The sequence below is a fragment of the Giraffa tippelskirchi genome, chromosome 4 (genome assembly GCF_054371585.1).
Source record: "Giraffa tippelskirchi isolate mGirTip1 chromosome 4, T2T-mGirTip1v1.2.pri, whole genome shotgun sequence".
Taxonomy (NCBI): Eukaryota; Metazoa; Chordata; class Mammalia; order Artiodactyla; family Giraffidae; genus Giraffa; species Giraffa tippelskirchi.
In genome coordinates this window covers 8,704,021-8,731,590 of record NC_137278.1, presented here as the reverse complement: position 1 = coordinate 8,731,590, position 27,570 = coordinate 8,704,021, and the positions used below count along the sequence as shown (strand labels likewise).

Here is a 27,570-nt window from a genome sequence, read left to right as displayed (position 1 = left end):
AGCAGCAAAGATAACCTTTTCCCAAAGCAGGAGCCCTGTCACCAGGGCCTCCAACTTTGGTCCGTGGTCAAAGATAGTGCCCCAACTCTACTTTCAGAGAATCTGATTCATCAAGTTTGAGGAAGGACCTGGGGATTTTTTTCAGTACTAGTGGTTTGGAAATCACTGTACTGATATATTGATCAGTTGAAATGACAGAATGCATTTGAAGTCATTAGATCCAGCTGACTCCTTTCCTTATCTTCAGTGATAGGGCAGTGTAGGAACCTGAAATAAGCCTGAAATTACTCCTGTTTCATTTAAAAAATTTTTTTCAAGTCATAACTCTTGATCCTTCTGTTTTTACTGCCTGATAAACTGAAAGAGATCTCTGTTCTGTTAGGCACTAAAGCTGAAATCCATCGTAAGAGGGGATGCTCCATCAAGCTTGGTGGCATCGGGGATCTGTAAAAAAGAGGTGAGTTGTTGATGCTTTCATGTTCAACTGTGAATGTTCTGTGTCTTTAGGGAAGTTATTGAGATTCTTAGAAAGAGATTTGTGGGGCAGGAGGAAGAAGAGCTTGTCTATGGCAGAGTCCACAGATGAAGCCCCAGGTAAGTTTGGGCAGTCTTTAGTGAGAGCCTCCTGGCTTCCATGGTGTGCCTGCACCTTTGCTTAAAGGGGTAGAGCTGCTGGACCGGGCCTGGACAGGCAGACTGAGCTCAGCGTGTGCCTCAAGCCTTGTGTGTATACAGACCGCTGGGACATCCTGACCAAATTCAGGTTCTTATCAACAGCTCTGCAGCTGGGCCATGATCCTGTATTCCCAACAAGCTCTCATGTGGTACCTATGCTGCTGACCACGGACACACTCAACAGCAAGGCTCTAGGGCAGTATTTCTGAAGCTTCAGTGTGAGTTAGAATCACCCTCCAGAACCTCTGATTCCATAGGTCTGAGTGAGCCCTGAGAATTTGCATTTCTCACAAGTTGATGCTGATGCTGTTGGTCAGAGGACCACAGCTGAGCAATCACTGACTCCTCTACAACTCATTCATGGCCTGTGTATCTACTCATTTCTACTTCCCGTGGAAAAAGAACTAGGTGGTCATCAAGCATAGAAGAGAAAACATAAAAACAAATCATAGTATGAACTTACTGTTTGCATTATTTTGTATTGTAAAATCATACCCTACATACTTCATTGTATCTATGTTCAGAATAGGTAAAAGATAATTAAATGTAACAACTCCACAGACAGTGTATCACTGGAGACGTGGCCGTTGTAAAAGCAAAAGAATTATGAATATATCTACTTTTGCCCTAAAGCTATAGATGATCTATATCTGAACTGTAGAACCTACACAGTTCAAAGTCTGGTTTCAAGAAAATACAAGAAATACCGCTCAAAATACAACCGGTGCTGAAAAACCACAGCCAATTTAAGACAAGACTGATGGCAAAGTATCTTTTCCAAAGGTTGCCAAATTCCCACTATCTGCTTATTCATTTGAATAGTAGAATTTGTAGTGTTGTCAAGGACTTCATAGATAGCACATTCCAATAAGATTTAGTAACTTTCTTAAAAAGTTCTTAGGGAAATGCCATTCCAAGTAATGACCTGCACTTGGGCAGCCCTCTTTCAGTTTATAAAATATCTTCATGTCCTTTGTGTGATCTTTTCACAACAGCCTAAGCCTCATCTCAGCAATGAGGTCACTCGTTTTGAGGCTAGTGGGTTTCATAAAGGGATAGCATGATTTTCCAAGACAGGAATAATTCACACAGTGTTTACCCTCATCCCAAACAGCACCCTGGCAGGTGACCTCAGAGCCATCACTCCTACTTTGAGTATGCCAGCATGTGCTCACTTAGAACTTACAAACACACCTATGTACACACCTACCTGGGCATACAGGCTCTTGTACAGCATCAGGTAAAAGTGAAGATGTAGGACTTCAACTCGTCCCTGAGAATCTCTGTAGACTTCCTTGTCCTTTGAGGCCAAGCCACATGCTTTGGAGGGAAGCTAATGGTTCCAGGCATCAACCGCAGCTCCAAGGGAGCAGTGAGGCAGTGCTGACTATTCCTGCTCGATCAACATGGAATGAAACCAAGGATGCGGGCTCCATGACGTGAACATGTCACAGTGGGGAACACGAGTAGGTTTCGTCAGAGCCCTCAACATATTCCTGCAAAGAGACATTATTTTTTTCTTGAAGATTTCGTAGCCATAAGTGGGTCAATAAGCCTTTTCATGTTAAGATGATAGCAACCTCTTGCATTGTGTATGGTTTAATAATTTTGCCAAATCAGCAGCACAGGAATCTGACTTTTTTTTTTAGAGAGTTGGGTGGGACTTCCTTTCATAAAGAACTACTGTGAAACCTCCAAAAAAAAAAAAGTAGGCACCAATTGGTCCAACTTCTAAGTGTTAAAGAGAAGCATTTGCTTAGAAAACGTTGCTGATGCTTCCCTAGCCCTTAAGGGCATCATTATATTGCGGTCACGGTCACAGCACCAGAAACACATGACTCAGCCTTTTCCTGTTGCATGCATTTCTGGAAGGAGACTTTTTTTCTTAAGAAAGGTGACTGAGTCAGAGCCCATCTAGCTCCCCAGGTCTGGGGGCATCTGTGCTACTGTTTTGGGTGGTATGTGTGCGTTTCCCCCTGGTGGGCGATGCGCTTTCTCTGTTCTCTTAACCTTCCTATGCTTGTGTTGCCCCGCAGCCTTGGGAGCCACAGTGTTTCTGCAGTAACTTCCCTCATGAAGCTGTGTGTGCAGATCCCTGGGGCCAGGCCTTGCTCGTTTCCACTGATGCTGGCGTCTTGCTAGTGGATGGTTAGTGAGTAGCTGCTCCTTCAACTGTCTCTCTGTGTGACTTGCCGTACTTCTAAGATGGGTGACCACTAGTCAGCTCCCTTTGGATACATGTGTCCTCAGTAATGAGGTTAGCAGAGTTTCATCCCCTTAAAAAACTACCCTGTTGTTTTCAACACTCAAGCCAGAGGGGGAGGCATCCGTGACAATTTCATCCCTTCCCCAAATCTCTGATTAATCTGTGGATATCAAATGGTGCAAGAGACACAAGTTTGATCCCTGGGTCAGGAAAATCCTCTGGAGAAGGAAATGGCAATCCACTCCAGTATTCTTGCCTGAGAAATCCCATGGACGGAGGAGCCTGGTGGGCTACAGTCTACGGGGTTGCAAGTGTTGGATATGACTGAGCGACTGAGCACTGAGCACATCAAACGACCTGCGAGGAGAACCTCCTTTGCAAGAATACTCGTCGTGATTCCAGTGTTTGACTTTAAATCAACAAGGGCATATGGTTCTTTAGAACCTCTGTCTCAGGGATATACTCTCTCTCAAAGTGCATTTTTTTTTTAAGGTTTCTAATTCAGAACATAATCAGTATCGAAAACAAACAATAAGGATCTTAGATAACCTGTTTGACGGATAGAGAAAGAAAAAGATTTTGACAGGAAGACAGATCTCAACTCAATATTAAATCAAACTTCTCACAGCCAGGTGGGTCAGCCTGCCCTAGGGAGGCAGATAACTCCCTGTCACCACAGATCAGTGCCAGTCGGATATGACCTTGGCAAGCATGCCCCAGAGGGAATTCAGCTTTGGGTGAGGATTTAATATAGATTCAAGGACTGTGCAGGAGGACTCTTGGATTCTTCCAGACTCCTAATGAGTGATAAAGGACCTAAAGGATAGTAGCAAATAACCAAATAAAAGAATTTATTTAAAAACAAAACAAAAACAGACTTTGGAGGCTTAGTCTAATCTCTTAGTTTTGCAGATAAAGAAAAGGAGGCCTAAAGAAATTAGGACTTCCCTGGTGGCTCTACCTACAATGCCGGAGACCTAGCTTCAATCCCTGGGTTGGGAAGATCCTCTGGAGAAGGAAATGGCAACCCACTCCAGTACTCTTGCCTGGAAAATCCCATGGACAGAGGAGTGTGGTAGGCTACAGTCCATAGGGGCACAAGGAGTTGGACATGACTGAGCGACTTCACTTTCACTTTTCTTTCAAAGAAATTATGTGACTTGCCCAAGACCACACAGCTAATCAGTGGCATTTCTAGGACCAGAACCCAGAGGTGATTCCTCGTCCGGTGCTCTCTCCATTTAGCCAACTACATTTTATTAAAGTTAAATTAAACTCTACCAATGTTACCATCTTTAGCTTGATGCAGATTTCTAAAACTATAGTCCTGGACAAATAATTATGAAAATTTTTATGATGAAAAGAATGTCAAATTCTACCTGTTTGCCTTTTTGGGAAAGAGAAAGTAATTTCGTGATTATTTGTAAGACTTGTCTAAAAACAGAAAAAAATTCTATTTGAGTTGCTTCTTTGTAAACATAAAATCCAAACCAAGATTACCCAAGTCCCTTTATGAAATTTTCACCTTTATGGATACAAAATGTAATGAAAGTGTCAGATATAAGGATTATTGTGATTCCCAGGAAATCCTTTTCTTTCAAACTTGAGGGACATTGTCTACGCAGGTGGTAACCATATATATCCACCACCAGCTCGCATGTATTGTTCAGATTATTACTTTCATGTCCTGATTATGCAGTAATGCTTCCCTGTTTGCATATGCTGAGAATAACCCTTAAGGCTTTCTTTGTATTCTTTGTTGTGCTTTTAAGCCATAATTATCTTGTTATTTCTTTGTTTACCTATGTCTTGTCTAAGCTTAATTCTATTAGAATTGTTTCCATTAGTGAATCTCCCCGTTTCCTTTCAGGGCAAGTTCCACTCTATCTCATTAGCCTCTGCTTAATTTCATTAGACTCATCCCCTTGAGAGTCTGCTCCTTTCAAGGTCACTGTTAAAACTTCTTTGCATTCTAAGTGTAGCAAAACCTGCTTTGAAAGGAGACCGAATACTGAATAATATGCTATCACCATTTGTTTTGTTTTGGTAATAGAAAAGCCAGATCATCTAAAAGATGGCTTCTTCATAAAGAGATTACAAGAAGGAATCCATAGTTTTGAAACAGTCGTTGAACCCACATCACTTTCTCATATCCTTGCCTCCTCTTCCTTCCTTTGCCATATATAAACCTATCTAGCCACAGGAGTACATGAACGCTGTATATTGTCACCTTGATTATTTAACTTACATGCAGAGTACATCATGAGAAATGCCGGTCTGGATGAAGCACAAGCTGGAATCAAGATTGCTGAGAGAAATATCAATAACTTTAGATACGCAGATGACACCACCCTTATGGCAGAAAGCGAAGAGGAGCTAAAGAGCCTCTTGATGAAGGTGAAAGAGGAGAGTGAAAAAGCTGGCTTAAAACTCAGCATTCAAAAAACTAAGATCATGACATCCGGTCCCATCACTTCTTGGCAAATAGATGGGGAAACAATGGAGACAGTGAGAGACTTTATTTTCCTGGGCTCCAAAAATCACTGCAGATGGTGACTGCCGCCATGAAATTAAAAGACGCTTCCTCTTTAGAAGAAAAGCTATGACCAACCTAGACAGCATATTAATACGCAGAGACATTACTTTGCTGACAAAGGTCTGTATAGTCAAAGCTATGATGTTTCCAGTGGTCATGTATGGATGTGAGCGTTGGACTCTAAAGAAAGCTGAGCACCGAAGAATTGATGCTTTTGAACTGTGGTGTTGGAGAAGACTCTTGAGAGTCTCTTGGATTGCAAGGAGATCTAACCAGTCCATCCTAAAGGAAATCAGTCCTAAATATTCACTGGAAGGACTGATTCTGAAGCTGAAACTTCAATACTTTGGCCACCTGATGCGAAGAACTGACTCATTGGAAAAGACCCTGATGCTGGGAAAGGTTGAAGGCAGGAGGAGAAGGGGATGACAGAGGGTGAGATGGTTGGATGGCATTGCTGATGCAATGGACATGAGTTTGAGCAAGCTCCAGGAGATGGTGAAGGACAGGGAAGCCTGGCATGCTGCGGTTCATGGGGTCACAAAGAGTCAGACACGACTGAGCTACTGAACAACAACAAAGCCACCTGAGAAAGATTTGATGGAGAATAAGTGCTAATTTACTCTATACAGAGTTGGGCAGCCACATGGTATCCCTCTTTTTTAACTGTAAAGTGAAGTGCTTCTGTCACATTAATTCTTCACATCAGAGTTGTTCCTGTGCTTACCCCATCAGTCCACGGGCATGCAGTGCTGTTTTTAGGTTACAATACCAGCTAAGAGCTCAGACTTTGTCCTTGCATGGACTTCAGTTGCACAAGTTCAGGACATGTGCTTCGACAATTTTCTAGCACCTCTGAGCTTCGGATTTCTCATTTGTTAAATGGGAATATTAGAAATTCCTACTTAGTAGGGTCACACATTTACATTAAATGACACCTACAACACTTAGCATTAAGGCCTGATATGTAGGAAGCCCGGGGCTTCCTACATGCCAAGCCTTAATGAAATAATCATAGTTATTTAGTCAAATGCAGAGATGGGCACTGAAATGAATGATCATCTCATGGTTTGAAAAAAGGAGTCTTGCCCCCGCAGAAGCACAAAGAGTCTCAGAATGAATCCTCTTGGGAAGGCCTGAGGTATTGGAGGAAGAAGTGTGTTTGATGGGCTGCCCCCATCATGAAGGACAACTAGAGACGAGCCATCTGTTTCATAAAAGCTTAACAGGCTCTGTGCTCTGATAAATCCAGTGCTCTCATTGGCCTGCAGGAGCGAGAGACCCCTCCGCAGGGTCGGGGTGGTGAGGGGGGGAAGTTGTTACTAATCCTAATGTCAAAAGTTCTGCCCCCTCCTGGGTACCAACCAGGGAGGGATGAACTCCCAGACAGACAGCTTTCTGGAAGAGTCAAGATCTTTAGGCCCTCCTGCACCTAAATTATAATTAAGGAAACACCCAAACCCACAGCAGAACACTTGAACACCTAAGTGTCTTCAAAGTGCGGGTAAAGAATCACCTAGACACTTTTGCCTAAAATGTCTATACATCCTGGGACATCTTTGCCTTGCCCTGATTCTGCGTCAAGCTCAGAACAGACCCTTTGCTTAAAGTGAAAGTGAAAGTGTTAGTCCCTCAGTCGTGTCCGACTCTTTGTGCCTCTATGGACCATAGCCCACCAGGCTTCTCTGTCCATGGGATTCTCCAGGCAAGAATACTGGAGTGGATTGCCATTCCCTTCTTCAGGGGATCTTCCTGACCCAGGGATTGAGCCCAGGTCTCCCACATTGCAGGCTGATTCTTTACCACCTGAGCCACCAGGGAAGCTCTTTGCTTATGGAATTGCCTAAATTCTTAAGTCCTCTTTGCTCAAGGGACTCCCAAGAGCAAAATTCAGTTCAGTCGCTCAGTCTTGTCCGACTGTTTGTAACCCCATGGACTACAGCACACCAGACTTCCCTGTCCATCGCCAACTTCCAGACCTTGCTCATACTCATGACCATCGAGTCGGTGATGCTATCCAAAGCAGCAAAGTAATTGCTAGCAATTTAAGATCCCAGTAAGTAAGCTTAAAAACAAACCCAGGACTTAACCTGGTGGTCCAGTGGTTAGGAACCTGCTTTCCAGTGCAGAAGACATGGGTTTGAGGGAACTGAGATCCCATATGCTGTGGGGCAACTAAGCCTGTGTGCCACAACTAAGACCGAATGCAGCCAAATAAATATTTTTTAAAAATCCTACATGTACTTTCTATGTCTTTAAATCATCCATTTCCCTGAGATCTTCCCAGATGTTTCCACTGAAATTAGTTTTTTCCTGTTATTTGGGAAATGTAATCGATATTTCTATTATTTTTGTCTAAAAAGAAGATTTCATATTCCTATGTGGAGAAATACTGAAAAATGATAGGTAAACTACTATTGATACAGACACAGGCCATGTTGGAATAGGGTGTTTGTTAAATACAAAAGGAAATTCTAATTTTACTTTCTTGAGAAGTATTCAAAATAACCTAAGATGTGACGTGGTTTCAAATATGACACAAAAAAAATCAGAAAATATTTAAAAGAAATGACTAAGTGTATTAGCACTTTTTAAAACTTGGTATTCGGTTCTTTGGAATAATCCCAGCCAAAATTTGGATTGAGAGATGCTGCCTTTTCTTTGATGAACATTGAGGAGAAGACTCTAGCTTCAGGGCCCTGCTGTTGCGCTCCCTGTACGGAGTTGTGAATGCCTTTGGGAAAGAAATGCCAGTCCTTCTCCCTGAGCTGAGAGGGGACTAGTGCTTGAACTTTCTGTGTCGCCCTTAGGAAGGATCTAGAAGCTGACCTCCTTCCTCATCTGGGGAGAAAGGGGGTCCAAAACTACCCACAGGCACATTTCGTAGATTCTATAGAGTGTGGGCTGGGTGCGGCATTGGGTAACCAGGCTTCTTTTCTAGACGACCTCCCATCAGTGCCCGTGTTTGACAAGACTCTGCCCGTGAAGCAGATGCATGTGCTGGAGGCGCTGGACCTTCTGATCCTCAGAGCAGACAAAGGTACTACTCCTCCCCGGGGGATGTTCTCTGGGAGGAAGGGGAGCATGTAGCCTACGGCCAACACAAGGGTCTCGGGGCTCTGGCTGAATCACCGGTGCCAGCTGTTTCTTCTGGTGGCCAGGGCTCAGGTCCTTGGTGGCCCGTTTGTTCTCTGAGGCAGGGATGGTGAGGGAGAGAAGGGGTGGGCGTCCTTGATCACATTGTTAGGTGAAGGCAATGAGGGCTTCTCCCCAGTTCTGGAACACCTCAAATCCTGATTTCTTGAGTAGTAGTTTTCTACACAGTCCGCCCCTTCAGTTCTTCCAGGTCGTCTTACTTTTCCATCCATCTCCTCCATCTGCTCCATCCCACCAGGGAAAGATGCCCGCCTCTTTGTCTTCAGACTGAGCGCTGTGCAGAGGGGCATCGAGGGCAAGCAGGCCGTGAAGGGCAAGTGTGACTGTAGAGAAAACAAGCTCGAGAAAACAAAAGGTGACTCAATTCTTCATATTTTGGTGGTTTCATCCAATTAATCATTTTCTCAGACTGCCCAGATTTTACTGAAAAAAAAAAGTTGAGTAGGAATTTGATTTGATTTGTTTGTTTTTTCACTTGGAAACATCACAGAGGTAGTGTCACTTGTTCCCTAAGAGAAGCTTGAGTTATAGAGAAACACGTTGAGGGCTCGAGCAAGTTTTAGGTCTTATTTGACAAGTTTGGGAGGTGAGTTAAGCTCTGTGAACAAACTTATGAAAAGAAACTTTTAGAATTTTGTTCCTGGAACTCTGCTCACCTTTCAGTTTAATTCATGTCATGTAGTGGATGTGAATCTAAGTCCGCAAACTCTAGAATAGAGGGAATATGACTTCCTTAATTTTCCTGTAACACAACCTAAGTTTTATTTCAAGTCCCCAATTTGCCTCATGGTAAAAACATCCTTAGTCATTTTACTGCCTTATGTTTAACTTCCAGGGTTCTTAAATATCACCAGATTGTCAAAGCTGAGGGCTCCCACCTCTTGTTGTGTGTTCAGCATCGTTTCTTTCTCTTCCTAGGCTGCCACTTGTATGCCATCAACACTCACCATAGCAGAGAGCTGAGGATTGTTGTTGCCATTCGGAATAAACTGCTTCTGATCACAAGGAAACACAACAAGCCAAGTGGGGTAACTGGCACGTCACTGTTATCTCCCCTGTCAGAGTCACCTGTTGAAGAATTCCAGTACATCAGGGTAGGTTTTTTTCTTCAAATTGTTTCACTCCTGCCCAAGGTGTCCCGAGGCAGACTCCCTCCTTCCATCCAGGGTCTGTCATCCACTGGGGTCACGCTGTGGTTCAGTAACAGACTGGGGAAGCCCTCACCTGTGGCCCTGGTTTCCCCAGGAGACTAAGGTGAACAGAGTTTTTCTGACACCATCCAGCTCATTCACATAGTAAACACCTAAAGAGGCTGCTCTAGGGGGGGATCATTTTGAAATGTATAGAAGCTTGGAATCATGCTGGGCACCAGAAACTAACACAGTTGTAAAGTCAGTTATACTTCAGAAACAAACTCCTGGAAAAAGAGATCAGCTTCATGGTTACCAGAGCAGGGGGTGGGGGGAGGGTGAAATGGAAGGTGGTCAGAAGGTAAAAATTTCCCATCGTAAGATAAATAAGTACCAGTATATAAATAATATACAATATGATAAATATAATCAACACTGCTGAATGTTATATATGAAAGTTAAGAGAGTAAATTCTGAGAGTACTCATCACAAGGGAAAAAAATTTTCTTTTTCTTTTATTTTGTATCTGTATGAGATGATGAATAGTCACTAAGTTTTTTGTGGTGATCATTTCATTATGTACGTATTAGGTTAGCCAAAATGTTCATTATTATTATTAAATCTCAAGACAAGGACCGGACATTCTGAGGGCTAACACAGACCACGCTATTGAATCCCTTTTGTAAAATTGTCTCCTGGCCTCTCCCCTTTGCACTGAACAGAGGGCTGAGCCTTGAGGACAGATTGCAGAAGGGAGCAGTCTAACCCATCCCTGCCCCTCTTTTCCCCCGCCCCTGTCTGACCCCCCAGGCACAGGACTCTGCAGAAGCAGAGGGCCTGGGGGTGGTGGCGTGGGGAAGTAGGGGGGCGGGCTCCCCTCAATGGGGGCGGGCAGTGGGGTGGCTGCTCTGTCCTCACCCCTTTCTCCTACATCCTCGTCCACCACACAGGAGATCTGTCTGTCCGACTCTCCCGCGGTGATGACCTTGGTAGATGGGCCAACGGAGGACAGCGACAACCTCATCTGTGTGGCTTACCGGCACCAGTTCGACGTGGTGAACGAGAGCACAGGGGAGGCCTTCAGGCTGCACCACGTGGAGGCCAGCAGGGTGAGTCGATGGGCGTGGGGGTGAGCAGGGACCAAAAAGACTGGAGCTGTGTCTTCTAACTTTGCGAGACCATGATGAGGGTTTCTCTTGAAAACTGTGTGCTCTTCATCATATCAGTGTCCTGGGATACATGTTTAGGCTATACCGTGTGAAGCTGCCATCTTCGAAGGTCAAGTGGGTTCAATATCATATAACTGCCCATTGGCCTCTTTAGCTTTTCCACACCTCCTCCTGCCATTCCATCCTTCCTAAAAGAAGAGGAATGAAGTGTCAAAACCTCAATGTAAATAACTGAGTAATGAGAACATTTGGTAATTCGTGCTAGAAGGGACTCTGGAGAGTTGGGTTACCCTCAGAGGCCCTGCAGACCCACAGCGCGGGGCTGGAAGGTGGGGGAGGGCACAGTCCGAGTCTCCATTCCCTTAGAGGTGCATTAGGAAAGGAAGATGGGATGAAACACCATTGGGAGAGAGAGGAAAAGCAGATCGGCACTGGGGGTCTACACCTCCTGGCCTAAGCCGCACAGAGGGCAGCCATGTGCTGGATCTGGACAAAATCTGACAAGCAAATCACAGAGTCCTTCCGCCCACTTATTGCTGGGAACCAGGGCAAGGCCTGATGATAATTGAGCCCCTGGAGGTTTGCATGATGCAGGGCCAGCACTCGGCTCAGGTACGAGAACAGGGCAGAACAAGAATGTCACCCAGGGAGAGTGTCATTCCTGATGAGAGCTTCCCCCAGTCCTGTTCAGCTGTGTCAGAGACTGAGGAATTTATTTATGCTTTACAAGAACTAAAAATACAATTTGAATTTGGGCCAGCCCTACATAAATATTCACTAAAGTTGCTAATTACTCTATTAAGACAACACCTGAGAGCAAAATTTTAAGAAATAGAAAAATGAGAAAAAGAAACATCTAGATGTAATTAGCAGGCTGACTTATCCTCAGCTGTTATCAGTCACAGCTCAGTCTGCCCTTTCACGTGTGTGTACTGGTAGCACCCACACTCATCTGCCACTGAAGTCATCGAGGAACTTCAAAGCTACTGATGCCCTGTGTCCCACCCCACAGCAGTTTCACCAGCCTTGGGTGTAACATGAGCTTTAGAATTTTTAGATGGTCCCCAGGTGATGTGGACGAGTTTGGGAACCACTACACACTGATTCTCAACTGTGGCTCTAATTGCCCAGAAAGCTTTAAACAGATCAGTGCTCTGTCATACCCAGATCAGTTAAACTAGAAGTCCTGGGTGTATGGGATGGGAATCAGTAGACTGTAAGTCTCCCCCAGGTGATGTTAATGTAGACCCAAGAGAAGGAAGCTCTCCTAAAACTTCCTAGCAGAGCCAAGAGGGTCCCCCCGTCCTAGCAACTGGGAACCTGTCATCTCTTCCCGGCGCTGACCCCTGAAGACTCAGGGCCCAATCTGGCCTTTAAAAGTTCTTGCCCCTTCTTGCTTTTCAAAACTCTGAACAGGGACTTCCCTGGCGGCCCAGTGGCTAAGATTCCACCCTTCCAATGAAGGGGACCCTGGGTTCGATCCCTGGTCAGGGAACTAGATCCCACTGGCAGCAACTCAGAGTTCGCATGCCGCAATTAAAGATCCCGTGTGCCACCAAAAAGGTTGAAGATCTTGAGTGCCAAAACCAAGACCCTGTGCAGCCAAATAAATAAATTCTTTTTAATTAAAAAATACAATCTGTACAACCAACAATAGGAGTCAGAAAAAGCATGGCCTAAAAGATCTTTGTTGAATCAATCCTTCCCTGGCAACTAGTTTCCTAAGACTGAACCCGCTTTTCCTGGAAATTATTGTTATTTACTTATATTTAATACCCTGATAATTCATGAGTGTGTCTGTGGATTTTTTTTCTGTTAAGATTCATGAAGATCCAGGGGGAAAAGGGTTAAAAGCAGTTTTCTTTGATGACTTCTGTGCTTTGTTTGTTTTGCTGGAAGGTATGAGAAACCGTTCTAAAATTTTCTCTTTTCTTCAACATGCTTTGTAAAACAAAGATGCAAAGCTTTTCTCTAAGAAAAAACACTTAAAAAAAAAAAGAAAAAAACACTTAAAAACATCTTTGCGTTGTTAAGCGCTACCCCTGGGATCTGAGTGCATCAGTATGTATATTCCCTCCAAGTAAATCCTCAGTGGCTATGTTTGCTGAGCAGACAGAGGTGCTGAGACAGTGCCTCCTCTTTGGGTGGAATTTACTGTTTGGTTAGAAAGATAAGCCCTAGAGGAATGAGCAAACTAATGAGCCAGCAGAAGTGGCCTGCAGAAACAGGGTTACTTCTCACCAAGACATTCCTGCAGGACAAGCCTCGAGCTCAGTGGAGCAGGAGAGAGGCCGACCCTCCTGGGCTTGCTGGGAATTAGTGCCTCAAGCGGCCCTCAACACCTGCCTCCTCCATGCACCGCCATGCAGGCCAGGCTGGCCTAGTTTCCTGCCCCTGCCCCTCCTCTCTTCTCAGCCAAGACCCCTCAATTCCCATTGCAGGCTTCAAACCCACATCAGGGTCCAAGACAATCCTAGCTCGAGAGAGGAGCTATTTAGGAAGCAACAGAGAAGCCTTCTGAAAGTCAACACCAAGTTTGTTCTACCAACAGGCCAACTCCGATGTACTGCCCCGGATCCCACAGCCAGCTCCGGCCTCCTTCCCCAAACAGAGGCCTCCTCTGGAGGGAGGTAACGGGATCCGGGTCTCTGGCTTATTCACTGGGCCCAGGTCCCCGTCCTGACTGTCTCCCCAGACCCCAGCTGGTCTCCATTGAGAGCTCACCCTGGAATCATGTGGGAAGGTTGGACACGGACCTCACAGTGCCAACCTCTTTCACTTGTTACAAGTCTGTGTTTCGAATTTTCACCACCACCATATATTACTTTATTATTTTAAAATGCCAATAAGATAAACTATTTTTAATCAAGTAAAAAATAAAAGGCGAATGTCTTTATCCTACCTTGACATACTGTATATCAAGATGTCCAGGAGCAAGAACCCAGAATATGTATCTTTTAAAAGCTCTCCCAGTGGATTCTCAGGTCCTTACCTGGTCAAGAAACAGTGCTGCAGGAATGTCTCCCCTGAGGCCCCTCACCCGGGAGCTAACATCTATACCAACATCGGTATCAACATCTGTACATATAACATGTACGCGTGAACCGGGCCTCACCATGCTCAGTGTTAATGAAGGTCTGATGAAATGCGATTGAGGGCCTAAGGAGGGAGTGATTAAGTCCACGCTGTGGTCACTGACCCCAAATTTCGGCCCCATGGCCCTGACAGGCAGGTGCTAGTCTCTCCTCCGTTTCTGCAAAAAAGGAGGCTGATGCTCAGAAAGGAGAAGTCACTTACTTACCCCAAACCACACAGCCAGGAAGGAGCAGAGGCAGGACTTGAGCGCAGACTGCCTGCCTCCCAGGACTGCGCCCTCAAAGCCAGCATGTGGCACCCACAGCCCTGTCGCAGCCTGAAGAGGAGAGCAGGCCCAGGTTACGCGGCCGGTGGTGCTCGGCCGCTCCCTCAGCAAGTGCAGAGCTGACGCAGCAGCACCCACGAGGCTGGAAGCCCCTGGCTGACATCAGTGTCCTCTAACTGACAAGTCTGGGGACACAGAGGAGGAAGTGATTCAAGTCAGATGCTGGGGACAGGAGGGTTCTCTCCAGGGGCCCGAGGACTGTTCCCTCCTCTGAAACGCCCCAGTGGTGTGGGCTCCAGAGCCAAGTCATGCCAGCAGCTGACATTTATGGAGCATTTACCGGGCCCTGTGTGACCTGCTGGAATCCTCAGCCCCGTAGAGGCAGATGTTCCAGCCTCTCCCATTTTACAGATGAAGACCCTGAGGTTCCGTGAGGTTAAACCCCTGACCACGTGCCCACCGCTCTCGGGTGGCAGGGCTGGCATTTCATTTACATGGTCGTGCCTCTAGGTAGCATGCCCTCTGCTCCTGGTACTCGACAGGTCCTGATCCAGGGACTGAGGGGGTCACATGAGCGGAGCAAGGCCTCTGCTTCATGGAGCTGAGAGCCCAGCACGGAGGAGAGTGCCAGCAAGCAAGCGAACCTGAGACGGCAGTGCACGCCCTGCAGATAATTAAAACAGAGGCTGTGACACATAGCAGCGGGGGAAGTATTTGGCATTTGACTCCCAGGTCCTTCTGACCCCAGAATCAACACGCTTGACCTCTAGGACTCACTGTCTCCCACCCCTACAGAGCCCCCACAACTCATGGTTAGGGTATGGGCTCCATTATACCTTATTTTGTATACTTGTAAGCTTTTCTGACATTTTGTTGAGGGGTGAGACCCTGTCCTTTCATTTCTGTGTGTCTAATGGCAACTCGTACAATGCCAGACTGTTCAGAGGAGAAGGCTGCGTTTGGGTGAGAGCAGTGAGGGCCGGCTGGGCAGAGGGCCTGTGGTGGGAAGGGAGGCAGCCCAGAGGCTGGAAGGGGCTGGAGAGAGCTGAGCCAGAGGGAGACAAGGGCCAAGCCCGGGGTGCAGCAGGGGTGGGATGAGGAAGAGGATGCTCTGGACTTGGGTGAAGGGACCCCTCCAAGATTTTGGGGTAGCTCTGCTAGAAGAACGGAGGAGGCTTGGAAGGAAACTGGTCATGTGAGTCCTGCATGGAGTGCTGATTATGTGTCAGGCCCTGTGCAGCAGTGTTTGCCTTGTTTCAGGAATTTTCATGACAATCCAGCAGCGTCAGGATTACTGTTACACCAGTTTACAGATGGAGACCTGGGGCCAGAGGTGAAGCCATTTACCAGAAACCGCAGAGGCAGCGAGCACAGCTGGGGGCTGTCTGACCTGCTCCTGTCTGCTCCCTCACCCAGCCCCTTGAGTTCTTCTCAACCTACTGCATTTGAAAGAACAAAAGACTTAGGAACCTGGTCTGGAGCTCAGAATGTGCCTGAGGTTGTAGATTTAGAGATTTTGAGCAAAGTAAAATCTGAAGCTATCAAGCTGGGGCTTTTTCTAAATGAGAGAAGAGCCAAGAAATGGAAGTGAAGAGAATGAAGTGGGAGAGAAGCCGGAGGGAGGAGCTGTCCCCTGTCAGAGGTTGTGGAGATGTGGATGGAGAGATGAGCCATGGTCAGAGGCCTCCAGTCTGAGGAAAAGGAACTTTCTTGGAGCTCAAGAGAGGGCAGCGTCCCTGGTGGTACAGAAGGCCAGACTACAGGGCTTAGAAGACAAGTGAGGCAGCGAAAGAAGAGGAGATTTTTAGAGGCTAGGAGTTTTGATTGAAACTTGAGAACCATCTTCTCAAAAGCAGAAACCGAGGCACACCAAAGCCACAGAGCTGGGGCTTCCAACACCCTCTGCATTGTGTCAAGCCGCCTCCCAGAAAGTGAAAGAAGTAAAAGAGGGAGAATAGAAGTGCAGACATGGTGATCTGGAGATTCAGAGACTGTGTTTGAGTCAGGAGGCAGTGTGGCTGAAGTGCGAGGGTGTTGAGGTTGGAAGCGAACCAGGGACCTGGTTCAGATCCTGGCCTGGGCACCTCCTCACTTAGGGACTAGAGCAACTCCACTTCTCTAAGCCCCATTTTCCTCATCTGTAAAATGGGAGCAATGCCATCTACTTTCCAGGGTCGATGTGGAAGTGAAAGGAATAACCCGCAAGAAAAGCTTTGTGGACTGGAGCCTGCTGTGTAAAGGGGAGGCCTGCCAAGAGAGAGCTCTCCACCTATAGACCTTCTTAAAGGGTTTGAAAAGATGATGAGAAAGTACACACCATGGACTGCGGTCGCGCCTGAGTTTACAGAAACTTGAGAAAGTCTTTTCCTAGTGTCAGTGTCCAGCCTGCCCACTACCCTTGCCCATTCTCATTGCAGGTTAATTTCGTTGCAGCTATTGATGTGTACGAAGACGGGGAAGCCGGTCTGCTCCTGTGTTACAACTGTAAGTAAGGGATGTGTTTTGATCTCCACTTGCTAAAATCCACTGTTGTTCCTTTCTTTCTGGACAATGTACAGGGACTTAGCTTTAGATTTATCTGGTGCATTGTTCCTGGATCCTTAACTGCACTCCAAGGAGCAGCTAAAAATTGTCTTCCTGCCTGGATCTCCCAATACCCAACCTCTCAGTGAGACGGTACAGCAGCCACCTGGCAGTGTCTCTGGGACATGGAAGTGATGGCAGGGGCTTCTATCTAGGGAATCCCTACTATGTGCCACACGCTGGGCTCCGTCAGTCCCAGACACCAGTCCACTGACTTCTCAGTTTCTGTTCAGTTCAGTTCTGTCACTCAGTCGTGCCTGACTCTTTGTGACCCCATGGACTGCAGCACAGCTTCCCTGTCCATCACCAACTCCCAGAGTTTACTCAAACTCATGTCCATCGAGTCAGTGATGCCATCCAACCATCTCATCCTCTGTCGTCCCCTTCTCCTCCCACCTTCAATCTTTCCCAGCATCAGGGTCTTTTCAAATTAGTCAGTTCCTCACAGCAGGTGGCCAAAGTATTGGTGTTTCAGCTTCAGCATCAGTCCTTCCAATAAACACCCAGGACTGATCTCCTTTAGGATGGACTGCTTGGATCTTCTTGCAGTCCAAGGGACTCTCAGGAGTCTTCTCCAACACGACAGTTCAAAAGCATCAATTCTTTGGCCCTCAGCTTTCTTTATGGTCCAACTCTCACACCCATACATGACTACAGGAAACACCATAGCTTTGACTAGACAGACCTTTGTTGGCAAAGTAATGTCTCTGCTTTTTAATACGCTGTCTAGGTTGATCACAGCTTTTCTTCCAAGGAGCAAGCATCTTTTAATTTCATGGCTGCAGTCACTATCTGCAGTGATTTTGGAGCCCAAAAAACCCAGTTTCTGTTACTGTCTGTCATCTGGAGATAAGGCACCTGAGCGGTGAATGGACTTTCTCAAGATTGTGCAGCTGCAAACGGCAGAGACCAGGTTCTCTTGACATTTGGGGCCCTCTTGATTCCAGTGCCCTGATAGTTACTCTTCCCCTTTTTGCTGTTTCTCAGATGTTAATGAAATCAGCCTCAGCCTGGCATGCCTGGCCTCAGCTGGATTAGTTTGGATCAGGTGGCAGATGGGTTTCAGGCAGACCAAAGATATCAAATAGGATTTAAGGATTTGCAGCCTTTCAAAAGCTAATGTGATACCATAATAAAAAAGGATCTTTTTAAAGCTAAAGATAGTGAGATATTTTCTTGGACCCAGGCTATGCAGTCTAACTAAATAAAACTTTTTTTTTCAGCCTAGAATTGTATCAGTTTTGAGTGGTGATGCTAGTTATATCACATGGGGCAGATACATTGATTAATTAATCTTTGATTAGTAAGAATGATAATTTTCCATAGAGAAATTTATTGGGTAAACTTCCTCTTTCAAAATTCAAGATTTATGGGGAATCAGCAAAGAACTTCACCAATAAATCGCTTTTAGGATATTTCATCCAGAGGTCTGTCAAAACCCTCCTCAAAACAGCAGGTCTTTATGGTCCATCTGATGAGAAGGGCCACACATAGGGTGACAGCAACAGGCCACGTGCTCCAGCGTGGATCCTCACTGCCCAGCTGCCAGCGCTCGGAGGGCCAGGCTACTGCAGCTACTGTCACCCTCTGCCCCAGGTCTCCAGGGACAAGCAGAGTAGAAGGGCACCTGTGTGCAGTCACTTCTATAAGATGTTAATCTCTTTAAAGTGTGGTCTTTTTACTTTATTGAAAAACCTATTTGAAAAACTTATGGCTTTAAAAACTGATATCAGTTCAGTTCAGTCGCTCAGGCGTGTCCGACTCTTTGCGACCCCATGAATCGCAGCACGCCAGGCCTCCCTGTCCATCACCAACTCCCAGAGTCTACCCAAACCCATGTCCATCGAGTTGGTGATACCATCTAACCATCTCATCCTCTGTCGTCCCCTTCTCCTGCCCCCAATCCTACCCAGCATTAGGGTCTTTTCCAATGAGTCAACTCTTCGCATGAGGTGGCCAAAGTATTGGAGTTGCAGCTTCAACATCCGTCCTTCCAACGAACACCCAGGATTGATCTCTTTTAGGATGGATTGATTGGATCTCCTTGCAGTCCAAGGGACTCTCAAGAGTCTTCTCCAACACCACAGCTCAAAAGCATCAATTCTGCGGCACTCAGCTTTCTTCACCGTCCAACTCTCACATCCATACATGACCACTGGAAAAACCATAGCCTTGACTAGACGGACTTTTGTTGGCAAAGTAATGTCTCTGCTTTTCAATACGCTATCTAGGTTGGCCATAACCTTCCTTCCAAGGAGTAAGCATCTTTTAATTTCGTGGTTGCAATCACCATCAGCAGTGATTTTGGAGCCCCCCAAAATAAAGTCTGACACTGTTTCCACTGTTTCCCCATCTATTTCCCATGAAGTGATGGGACCAGGTGCCATGATCTTAGTTTTCTGAACGTTGAGCTTTAAGCCAACTTTTTCACTCTCCTCTTTCACTTTCATCAAGAGGCTCTTTAGTTCTTCTTCACTTTCTGGCATAAGGGTGGTGTCATCCACATATCTGAGGTTATTGATATTTCTCCTGGAAATCTTCATTCCAGCTTGTGTTTCTTCCAGCCCAGTGTTTCTCATGATGTACTCTGCATATAAGTTAAATAAGCAGGGTGACAATATACAGCCTTGATGTACTCCTTTTCCTATTTGGAACCAGTCTGTTGTTCCATGTTCAGTTCTAACTGTTGCTTCCTGACCTGCATACAGGTTTCTCAAGAAACAGGTGAGATGGTCTGGTATTCCCATCTCTTTCAGAATTTTCCACAGTTTATTGTGATCCACACAGTCAAAGGCTTTGGCATAGTCAAGAAAGCAGAAATAGATGTTTTTCTGGAACTCTCTTGCTTTTTCGATGATCCAGCGGATATTGGCAATGTGATCTCTGGTTCCTCTGCCTCTTCTAAAACCAGCTTGAACATCTGGAAGTTCATGGTGCATGTATTGCTGAAGCCTGGCTTGGAGAATTTTGAGCATTACTTTACTAGCATGTGAGATGAGGGCAATTGTGTGGTAGTTCGAGCATTCTTTGGCATTGCCTTTCTTTGGGATTGGAACAAAAACTGACCTTTTCCCGTTCTGTGGCCACTGCTGAGTTTTCCAAATTTGCTGGCATATTGAGTGCAGCACTTTCACAGCATCACCTTTGAGGATTTGAAATAGCTCAACTGGAATTCCATCACCTCCACTAGCTTTGTTCGTAGTGATGCTTTCTAAGGCCCACTTGACTTCACATTCCAGGCTGTCTGGCTCTAGGTGAGTGATCACACCATCGTGATTATCTGGGTCATGAAGATCTTTTTTGTACAGTTCTTCTGTGTATTCTTGCCACCTCTTCTTAATATCTTCTGCTTCTGTTAGGTCCATACCATTTCTGTCCTTTATCGAGCCTATCTTTGCATGAAATGTTCCTTTGATATCTCTAATTTTCTTGAAGAGATCTCTAATTTTTCCCAATCTGTTGTTTTCCTCTATTTCTTTGCACTGATCACTGAGGAAGGCTTTCTTATCTCTCCTTGCTATTCTTTGGAACTCTGCATTCAGATGGGAATATCTTTCCTTTTCTCCTTTGCTTTTTGCTTCTATTCTCTTCCCAGCTATATGTAAGGCCTGATGAACTATGGACAGAGGTTTGTGACATTGTACAGCAGACAGGGATCAAGACAATCCCCATGGAAAAAAACTGATATAGATATTAATATTTCTTTCTTCCAGCTGCTCAACTGGGGGTGATTTTAGGTGGTAAAGAAAAACAGAAGAGAACAGGTTTTAGACCGTGAACGTGAGTCCCAAAATGAAAGAGGGGCATGGAAACAATGTGGATGGCAAGCTCTCTACACAAAATTAGAAGCTGAGTCAGCAGGCAGTGCTGAGGTGGGGGGTGGGATTTGAGGGGGTAGTCCCACACTGGACCTCTGGCTCCTGGATCCTCTTATAAGTTCCATGTCCTCGGGCTTTGATCACCTCCTGGCTGCAGGCCCTGGTTTCATCTCAGGATGTGATCAGCATGTATCTGTTCTCACAGACCCACTGGCCATCAGAAGATGATCTCTGACCTCACTTGGGTCAGGCCTTGGCAATCCCAGGGTGGTTCTGCAGACCTGACTCAGTCTCCTCAGACCTCACCACTTCCTCCTGTTTCTTTGGGTCAGGCATCTGGCTTTCAGTTTCCATCTCCCTCTTTCTCCTGGCAGGTTGGCAGGTACCTGGGGAGCCAGGGAATGAGCTGGTTTCCCCCAGTGACCCAGCTGACTTCTGTAACTCATCCCCCACACAGTGCATACCCATCTGCTTATCTTAGTCCACGTTCTTGTCTTGGTCACTGACATCTGCACAGGAAAGGCCCTTTCCAGCCAGGAGCTGTGGAAGGAGATTGTTCTCCCCAAGTCTGAAGCTGATTTTTATAAGTCTGCTTCTTTCTAAAATATAACTTCCAGAAATCCAGAGTTTTCTACAGATAAATTTTTCTCTCAGATAAGTTAAAAACATTTGTACATGCCAAAAGGGACTTTTCTTCAGAGAAATTTGTTTTAAAACTAAAATCTACATACTATTCTTCACCAGCTGGATGGGGAAGGTCAAAGGAGGGAAGGTCATAGACTGAGCTGCTTCCAGGGCAGTGACTTTCTTAGACTCCTGTCCCCCGCACCCCCATTCAGCACCCTTTTAATTACAAGGGACGGCCCTCTCTGTGCCAGGCAGTGTCAGGCTCTGGAGACACAACAGTGGGAGGCACTGCCAGGGATGCAGTGAGCTCACCCTCCTGGGGCCAGCCACGCATGGGTGCCCGTGCATGGCTGTGAACAGACTGCCAGCTCTGGAGTTCAAGAAACACTCTTGGCTTCTTTTTTGAATTAGAGACCTGCTGATCTGAGACCACCAGCTCCTGTCACTTGGAGGGAGACCTCTCTGGTTCCATGGGGCGGATCCCGTTGGAAAGGAGACAGGACCTCTGGACTGCAGTCCAGTCGCCTCCTCCAGGCCTGCGTGACCCCCTCTGAGGCAGGAAGGGGCTGGGACAAAAGCTTGATTGCACAGGTCAGGAGAGCTTGGGAAAGAGGAAGTGGAGCTGGGGAGTCCAGACAAGCCTTTCAAAGAATTTTGCTTTAAGGGAAAAGAGTAAGGAAGGTTGCAGCAGCTAGAGGAGGAAGATAGGGCAAAGGGTTTTGTTTTCTAAAACGAATAAACAGCATGTGTAAGGCTTTTGGGAAAGATCCGCTGGAGAAGGGAAAATAAGACAGAGGGGAGAGGGGTGAGCCAACCTCGGGTGGGCACAGCAGGTGGGTGGCGCTGCTGGGAGACCTGGGCATCCTTCGTGGGCACTTGTTTTCTCAGGAGCAAGGTCTTTGAGAGTGAGGCTTCTTTTCCTCCCTTAGTGAGTCCACTGTAGCAAAAACAAAAACTGATCCTGATAAGAATTTCTGTCCTAATAACTCACTCTGTTAGAAGAACGATGATAAAACAGCATAAGGAAACTGCTTTAGAAGGCACAGGGATCGCATCAAAGGAGCCCCTGAGCCCTGCAGGATGCTCCAAAAGGGATAGACGGGGCAGGGCTTCAGATGGGCACAGTCACACTGGCCCCACACTGCAGGCCTCCGCAGCAGCTCTGGGTCTGTGACCTCTCCCCTCTCACAGAGAGGCCACAGCTGTCAATTCTGTCACTAGGAATAGGGAGAGACTGCTTCATGGGCCTGAGGTTTCTCATTAGGGTGATGAAAATGTTATCAAATCAGACTGTGGTGATGTTATTCAACTTTATAAACAGACTACAGTTCATTGACTTGAATGCTTAAAATGGATGAGTTTATGGTATATAAATTATATCTCAGTAAAGCTGTTTTAAAAAATAATTTAAAAACTAGTTTGCATGGCTAAAACATGGCAGGCTTTTGGAATAAACGGGGCCTTTGTTTTTCCGTTCGTATGGATGTGAGAGTTGTATCATAAAGAAAGCTGAGTGCCGAAGAATTGATGCTTTTGAACTGTGGTGTTGGAGAAGACTCTTGAGAGTCCCTCGGATTGCAAGGAGATCCAACTAGTCAATCCTAAAGGAAATCAGTCCTGAATATTCATTGGAAGGACTGATGCTGAAGCTGAAACTCCAATCCTTTGGCCACCTAATGCAACAAACTGACTCATTTGAAAAGACTCTGATGCTGGGAAAGATTGAAGGCAGGAGGAGAAGGGGATGGAGGATGAGATGGTTGGATGGCATCACCGACTCGATGGACATGAGTTTGAATAAGCTCCAGGAGTTGGTGATAGACAGGGAGGCCTGGTATGCTGCAGTCCATGGGATCACAAAGAGTTGGACACAACCGAACGACTGAACTGAACTGGTTTCTTGGTGAACTTTTTCACTCTACGAGGATCTGAACCTCTGGACTTGTGTTTAGAGCTCAGAGCAGACCAAGAACCAGATAACTGAATTAACCTGGCCTTACTCTAATGCTGTCTCAGGCTCATGAAGGTGATACAGGCATATGGCTTTAAGTTTTCATTATAAAATGTTGCAGGGAGTGTACGGGTCCCACCACACATGTCCTGCTGAGTGAGATTCGGGGCATGATCCTCTGTAGGAGAGCTTCCTCTATCCAGGGGTGCCATCAAGTGCCCCTTCTTGTCTGCAAACCAACCAGTACTGTCCCCCATGCAAGACTTGTGAGGCCGTGGACAAGCTACTTCACCATCCCTTGCCTCGATTCTCTCATCTGCAAGATGAGCGTAATAATAGCATCTACTTCATAAGTTTGTACGGGTTAAAGGGGAAAACATTTTAAAGCTCGGCGCCTGGCACATAGTAAATTTTCCACAAATGGCAGCTATGACAACATGTGGCAGAAGTATTACTCTGGCTCTGACTGCCTCCTGCCCCTGAGAATCTGGCAGCATGGCAGTGGTCATGATGGCTTTCAGAAAGAACAGGTAGATAGGATGCTCTTCTCGTGGCTTGTGTCTCATTTATCTGATTACAGTTGCCTGAGTGTCGTCTCTAACAAAAATAAGTTGCTGTTATTTCGTTGCAGACAGTTGCATCTACAAAAAGGTTTGCCCGTTTAATGGTGGCTCTTTTTTGGTTCAACCCTCTGCATCAGATTTCCAGTTCTGTTGGAACCAGGCTCCCTGTGCGATTGGTAAGGAAACCTTTTGTCATCTTGGTCTTCCCCCAGAAAGACACATCTGAACTGTTCCATCCTATGTAAGCACTGGCTTACCGCTAATTTTCCATGAATTCTCTGAGTGTAATGAGTACAAACAGTCTTCTTCTTTAACTGTTTTTCATTTTGCTCCCCTTTGGGGACTATTGTCTCCCACTGCTCCTCCCAGGTCTCCTCAGTGCCTGAGGATGTGAACCTTTGTGAGCAATTAAATATCAGTTTTCAGTACTTGGGTATCTTGCAGTACCCTTTCATTTCTGGGCCTCGCTTTCTGATTTCTAAAATTTGAGAACAAGATCTCCAGCCTTTAACCTCTGAGTGACTTGGGAGAGAAGCACAATGCACTCAGCATCCATCTTACACATTCTGAAGCTTGAAAGTCTAGAGTCACAGAAATTCCAGTACTTGACCTGCCACTGAAATGTCAGGATGTGCGTGGTGGCACTTCGTTTCTGTGGCTCAGGATCCCAGCTGGGCAATCTGCCTGGCAAGAGTCAGATCAGAGCCACATATATTACCATTTTTGTCCTCAAAGTAGAAGCATTTGTTGATAGGCAAACATGATAGAGTTTTAACTGAAGAGCAGAGGGATGGAGGCAAAGTCCTGGGAGGACCAGGTTGGCTCGGGTGCAGAGAGGGGAGGGTTAGAAATGGGTTTCAGGTCTGAGCCACGGCACTGGGGGCCACTGGACAGATCAAGGCTAGAGGCGTGGGTGTGGCAGGAAGAGTCACAGGTGAAACCAGGAGAGCAGGAACAGGGAATGAAGGAGTAAAGGCCAGGTTCCTGGGCAGAAGGCACGTGGGCAGGAGAGAGCGTGTCTGGACCACAGCGGGGAAGGTCTTCGGGACCCGGATGGGCAGTGCGCCCCGGAAGATCAGGTGGGGGACTGCAGTGGGGGAAGAGCACAGGGAGAAGCCGGGACAGCGCACTCCTCCACGGGCAGGCGCTCGGCGGCTGAGGGAGGCTCTCCTAGAACGAGAGGACACGGGCCCCCGGAGGAGGAAGAGACACAGTGGAGGAAGGGGAGAGCTGGGCGCCACCAGAGGAGCTAGCTGGGTGTGAGAGGGTCCCAGCAGCTCCCCAGCCGCAGCCCGGGCTGGGCGCTGACATCCCATTGCCTTGCAGTCTGTGCATTCCCCTACCTGCTGGCCTTCACCACCGACTCCATGGAGATCCGCCTGGTGGTGAACGGGAACCTGGTCCACACGGCCGTCGTGCCTCAGCTGCAGCTCGTGGCCTCCAGGGTGAGTAGATCTGGGGTTTATTTCTGTCTGAGGGGCTTCGGGCACCCCCAGCACCACAAGGTCTCAGGCAGGCGAGGACACATTCGTGGCAAGACTGATGATGACAACACCACACGTGCGTTGAGAAGAGGAAGCTGGAAGCAGTCCTGGGTTGAGTTTTCCTGTGTGGGTTCAAAACACCTTGGGCTGCAAAACACCCCTCCTTAGCGCTCAGAGTTGTCGCTGCTGGTGGTAGCAGGGGAGCAGCGCTCAGCCGAAAATGGAAATCCTCCGTGTGAGCCTGGGTCACTGGTCCCAGAAGGACAGTCCGAGGCTAGAACAGTTAAGAGCTTGAGGTAGTGCTTTCTTCCTTTGCTGCTGTCTGTCTTCAATTTGAACTTGTGTCTCGCATACTACGACTGATGGGCGGATTCATGTCTAATGACAATGTGAGCAAAACCGAGGGATGCAGAAACGAAGATCTTCCCAGGCGTCTTCTACCGCAGGCGCATAACCCACCGGGTCTTGTTCTGGTGCCCTCCTCCGGGTCAGCCCCACACCCTCTCCGTGGCCTTGCCAGGCCAGCCAGTGCTCCATCCTAATGTGCATCACATTTGGTGGTGGGGGGCTGTGTACTCCCCACCCCCACACTGACAGTTCTGTGAGGACAGATCCTAGCATCTTATGCACTAACGTAGCGCCAGTAGAGTGCTGGTAAGTGTGTAACCGCTAACTCTTTGGAAAATGGGTATGCATGTATACACACACTCATATATATATATGGACAACAGTTGATTATAAATTTTACTGATAATGTCGTATATTAACACCTATATATGGAATCTAAAAAATGGTACTAATGAATCTATTTGCAGGACAGGAATAGAAATGCAGACGTAGAGAACAGACTTGTGGACAAAGTGGGGGAAAGAGAGGGTGGGGTGAGTTGAGAGAGTAGCATTGAAATATATACAAAAATGGCTGTCTGAGGGGGCCTTACAAATAGCTGGAAAAAGAATAGAAGCAAAAAGCAAAGGAGAAAAGGAAAGATATTCCCATCTGAATGCAGAGTTCCAAAGAATAGCAAGGAGAGATAAGAAAGCCCTCCTCAGCGATCAATGCAAAGAAATAGAGGAAAACAACAAAATGGGAAAGACTAGAGATCTCTTCAAGAAAATTAGAGATACCAAGGGAACATTTCATGCAAAGATGGGCTTGATAAAGGACAGAAATGGTATGGACCTAACAGAAGCAGAAGATATTAAGAAGAGGTGGCAAGAATACACAGAAGAACTGTACAAAAAAGATCTTCATGACCCAGATAGTCACGATGGTGTGATCACTCACCTAGAGCCAGACAGCCTGGAATGTGAAGTCAAGTGGGCCTTAGAAAGCATCACTACGAACAAAGCTAGTGGAGGTGATGGAATTCCAGTTGAGCTGTTTCAAGTCCTGAAAGATGATGCTGTGAGAGTGCTGCACTCAATATGCCAGCAAATCTGGAAAACTCAGCAGTGGCCACAGGACTGGAAAAGGTCAGTTTTTGTTCCAATCCCAAAGGAAGGCAATGCCAAAGAATGCTCAAACTACTGCACAATTGCACTCATCTCACATGCTAGTAAAGTAATGCTCAAAATTCTCCAAGCCAGGCTTCAGCAATACGTGAACTGTGAACTTCCAGATGTTCAAGCTGGTTTTAGAAAAGGCAGAGGAACCAGAGATCACATTGCCAACACCCGTTGGATCATCGAAAAAGCAAGAGAGTTCCAGAAAAACATCTATTTCTGCTTTCTTGACTATGCCAAAGCCTTTGACTGTGTGGATCACAATAAACTGTGGAAAATTCTGAAAGAGATGGGAATACCAGACCATTTGACCTGTCTCTTGCGAAACCTGTATGCAGGTCAGGAAGCAACAGTTAGAACTGGACATGGAACAACAGACTGGTTCCAAATAGGAAAAGGAGTACATCAAGGCTGTATATTGTCACCCTGCTTATTTAACTTATATGCAGAGTACATCATGAGAAACACTGGGCTGGAAGAAACACAAGCTGGAATGAAGATTGCCGGGAGAAATATCAATAACCTCAGATATGCAGATGACACCACCCTTATGGCAGAAAGCGAAGAACTAAAGAGCCTCTTGATGAAAGTGAAAGAGGAGAGTGAAAAAGTTGGCTTAAAGCTCAACGTTCAGAAAACTAAGATCATGGCATCCAACCCCATCACTTCATGGGAAATAGATGGGGAAACAGTGGAAACAGTGTCAGACTTTATTTTGGGGGGCTCCAAAATCACTGCTGATGGTGATTGCAACCATGAAATTAAAAGACGCTTACTCCTTGGAAGGAAGGTTATGGCCAACCTAA

The 27,570-nt window shown here is 46.4% G+C and overlaps 1 protein-coding gene across 10 annotated transcripts in view; it reads left to right on the top strand.

The window, feature by feature from the left end:
- Positions 1-27,570, top strand: part of GARNL3 (GTPase activating Rap/RanGAP domain like 3) — a 162,648-nt gene that overhangs the window by 127,924 nt on the left and 7,154 nt on the right. For all 10 annotated transcript variants that reach the window (XM_081587143.1, XM_081587139.1, XM_081587137.1 and 7 more), the window contains 9 exons: positions 383-457; positions 2,712-2,823; positions 8,359-8,457; positions 8,812-8,928; positions 9,492-9,667; positions 10,654-10,812; positions 16,651-16,717; positions 23,844-23,951; positions 25,102-25,220. In XM_081587143.1, the coding sequence (XP_081443269.1) occupies positions 383-457; positions 2,712-2,823; positions 8,359-8,457; positions 8,812-8,928; positions 9,492-9,667; positions 10,654-10,812; positions 16,651-16,717; positions 23,844-23,951; positions 25,102-25,220 (1,032 nt within the window). The remainder of the gene's footprint in view (positions 1-382; positions 458-2,711; positions 2,824-8,358; positions 8,458-8,811; positions 8,929-9,491; positions 9,668-10,653; positions 10,813-16,650; positions 16,718-23,843; positions 23,952-25,101; positions 25,221-27,570) is intronic.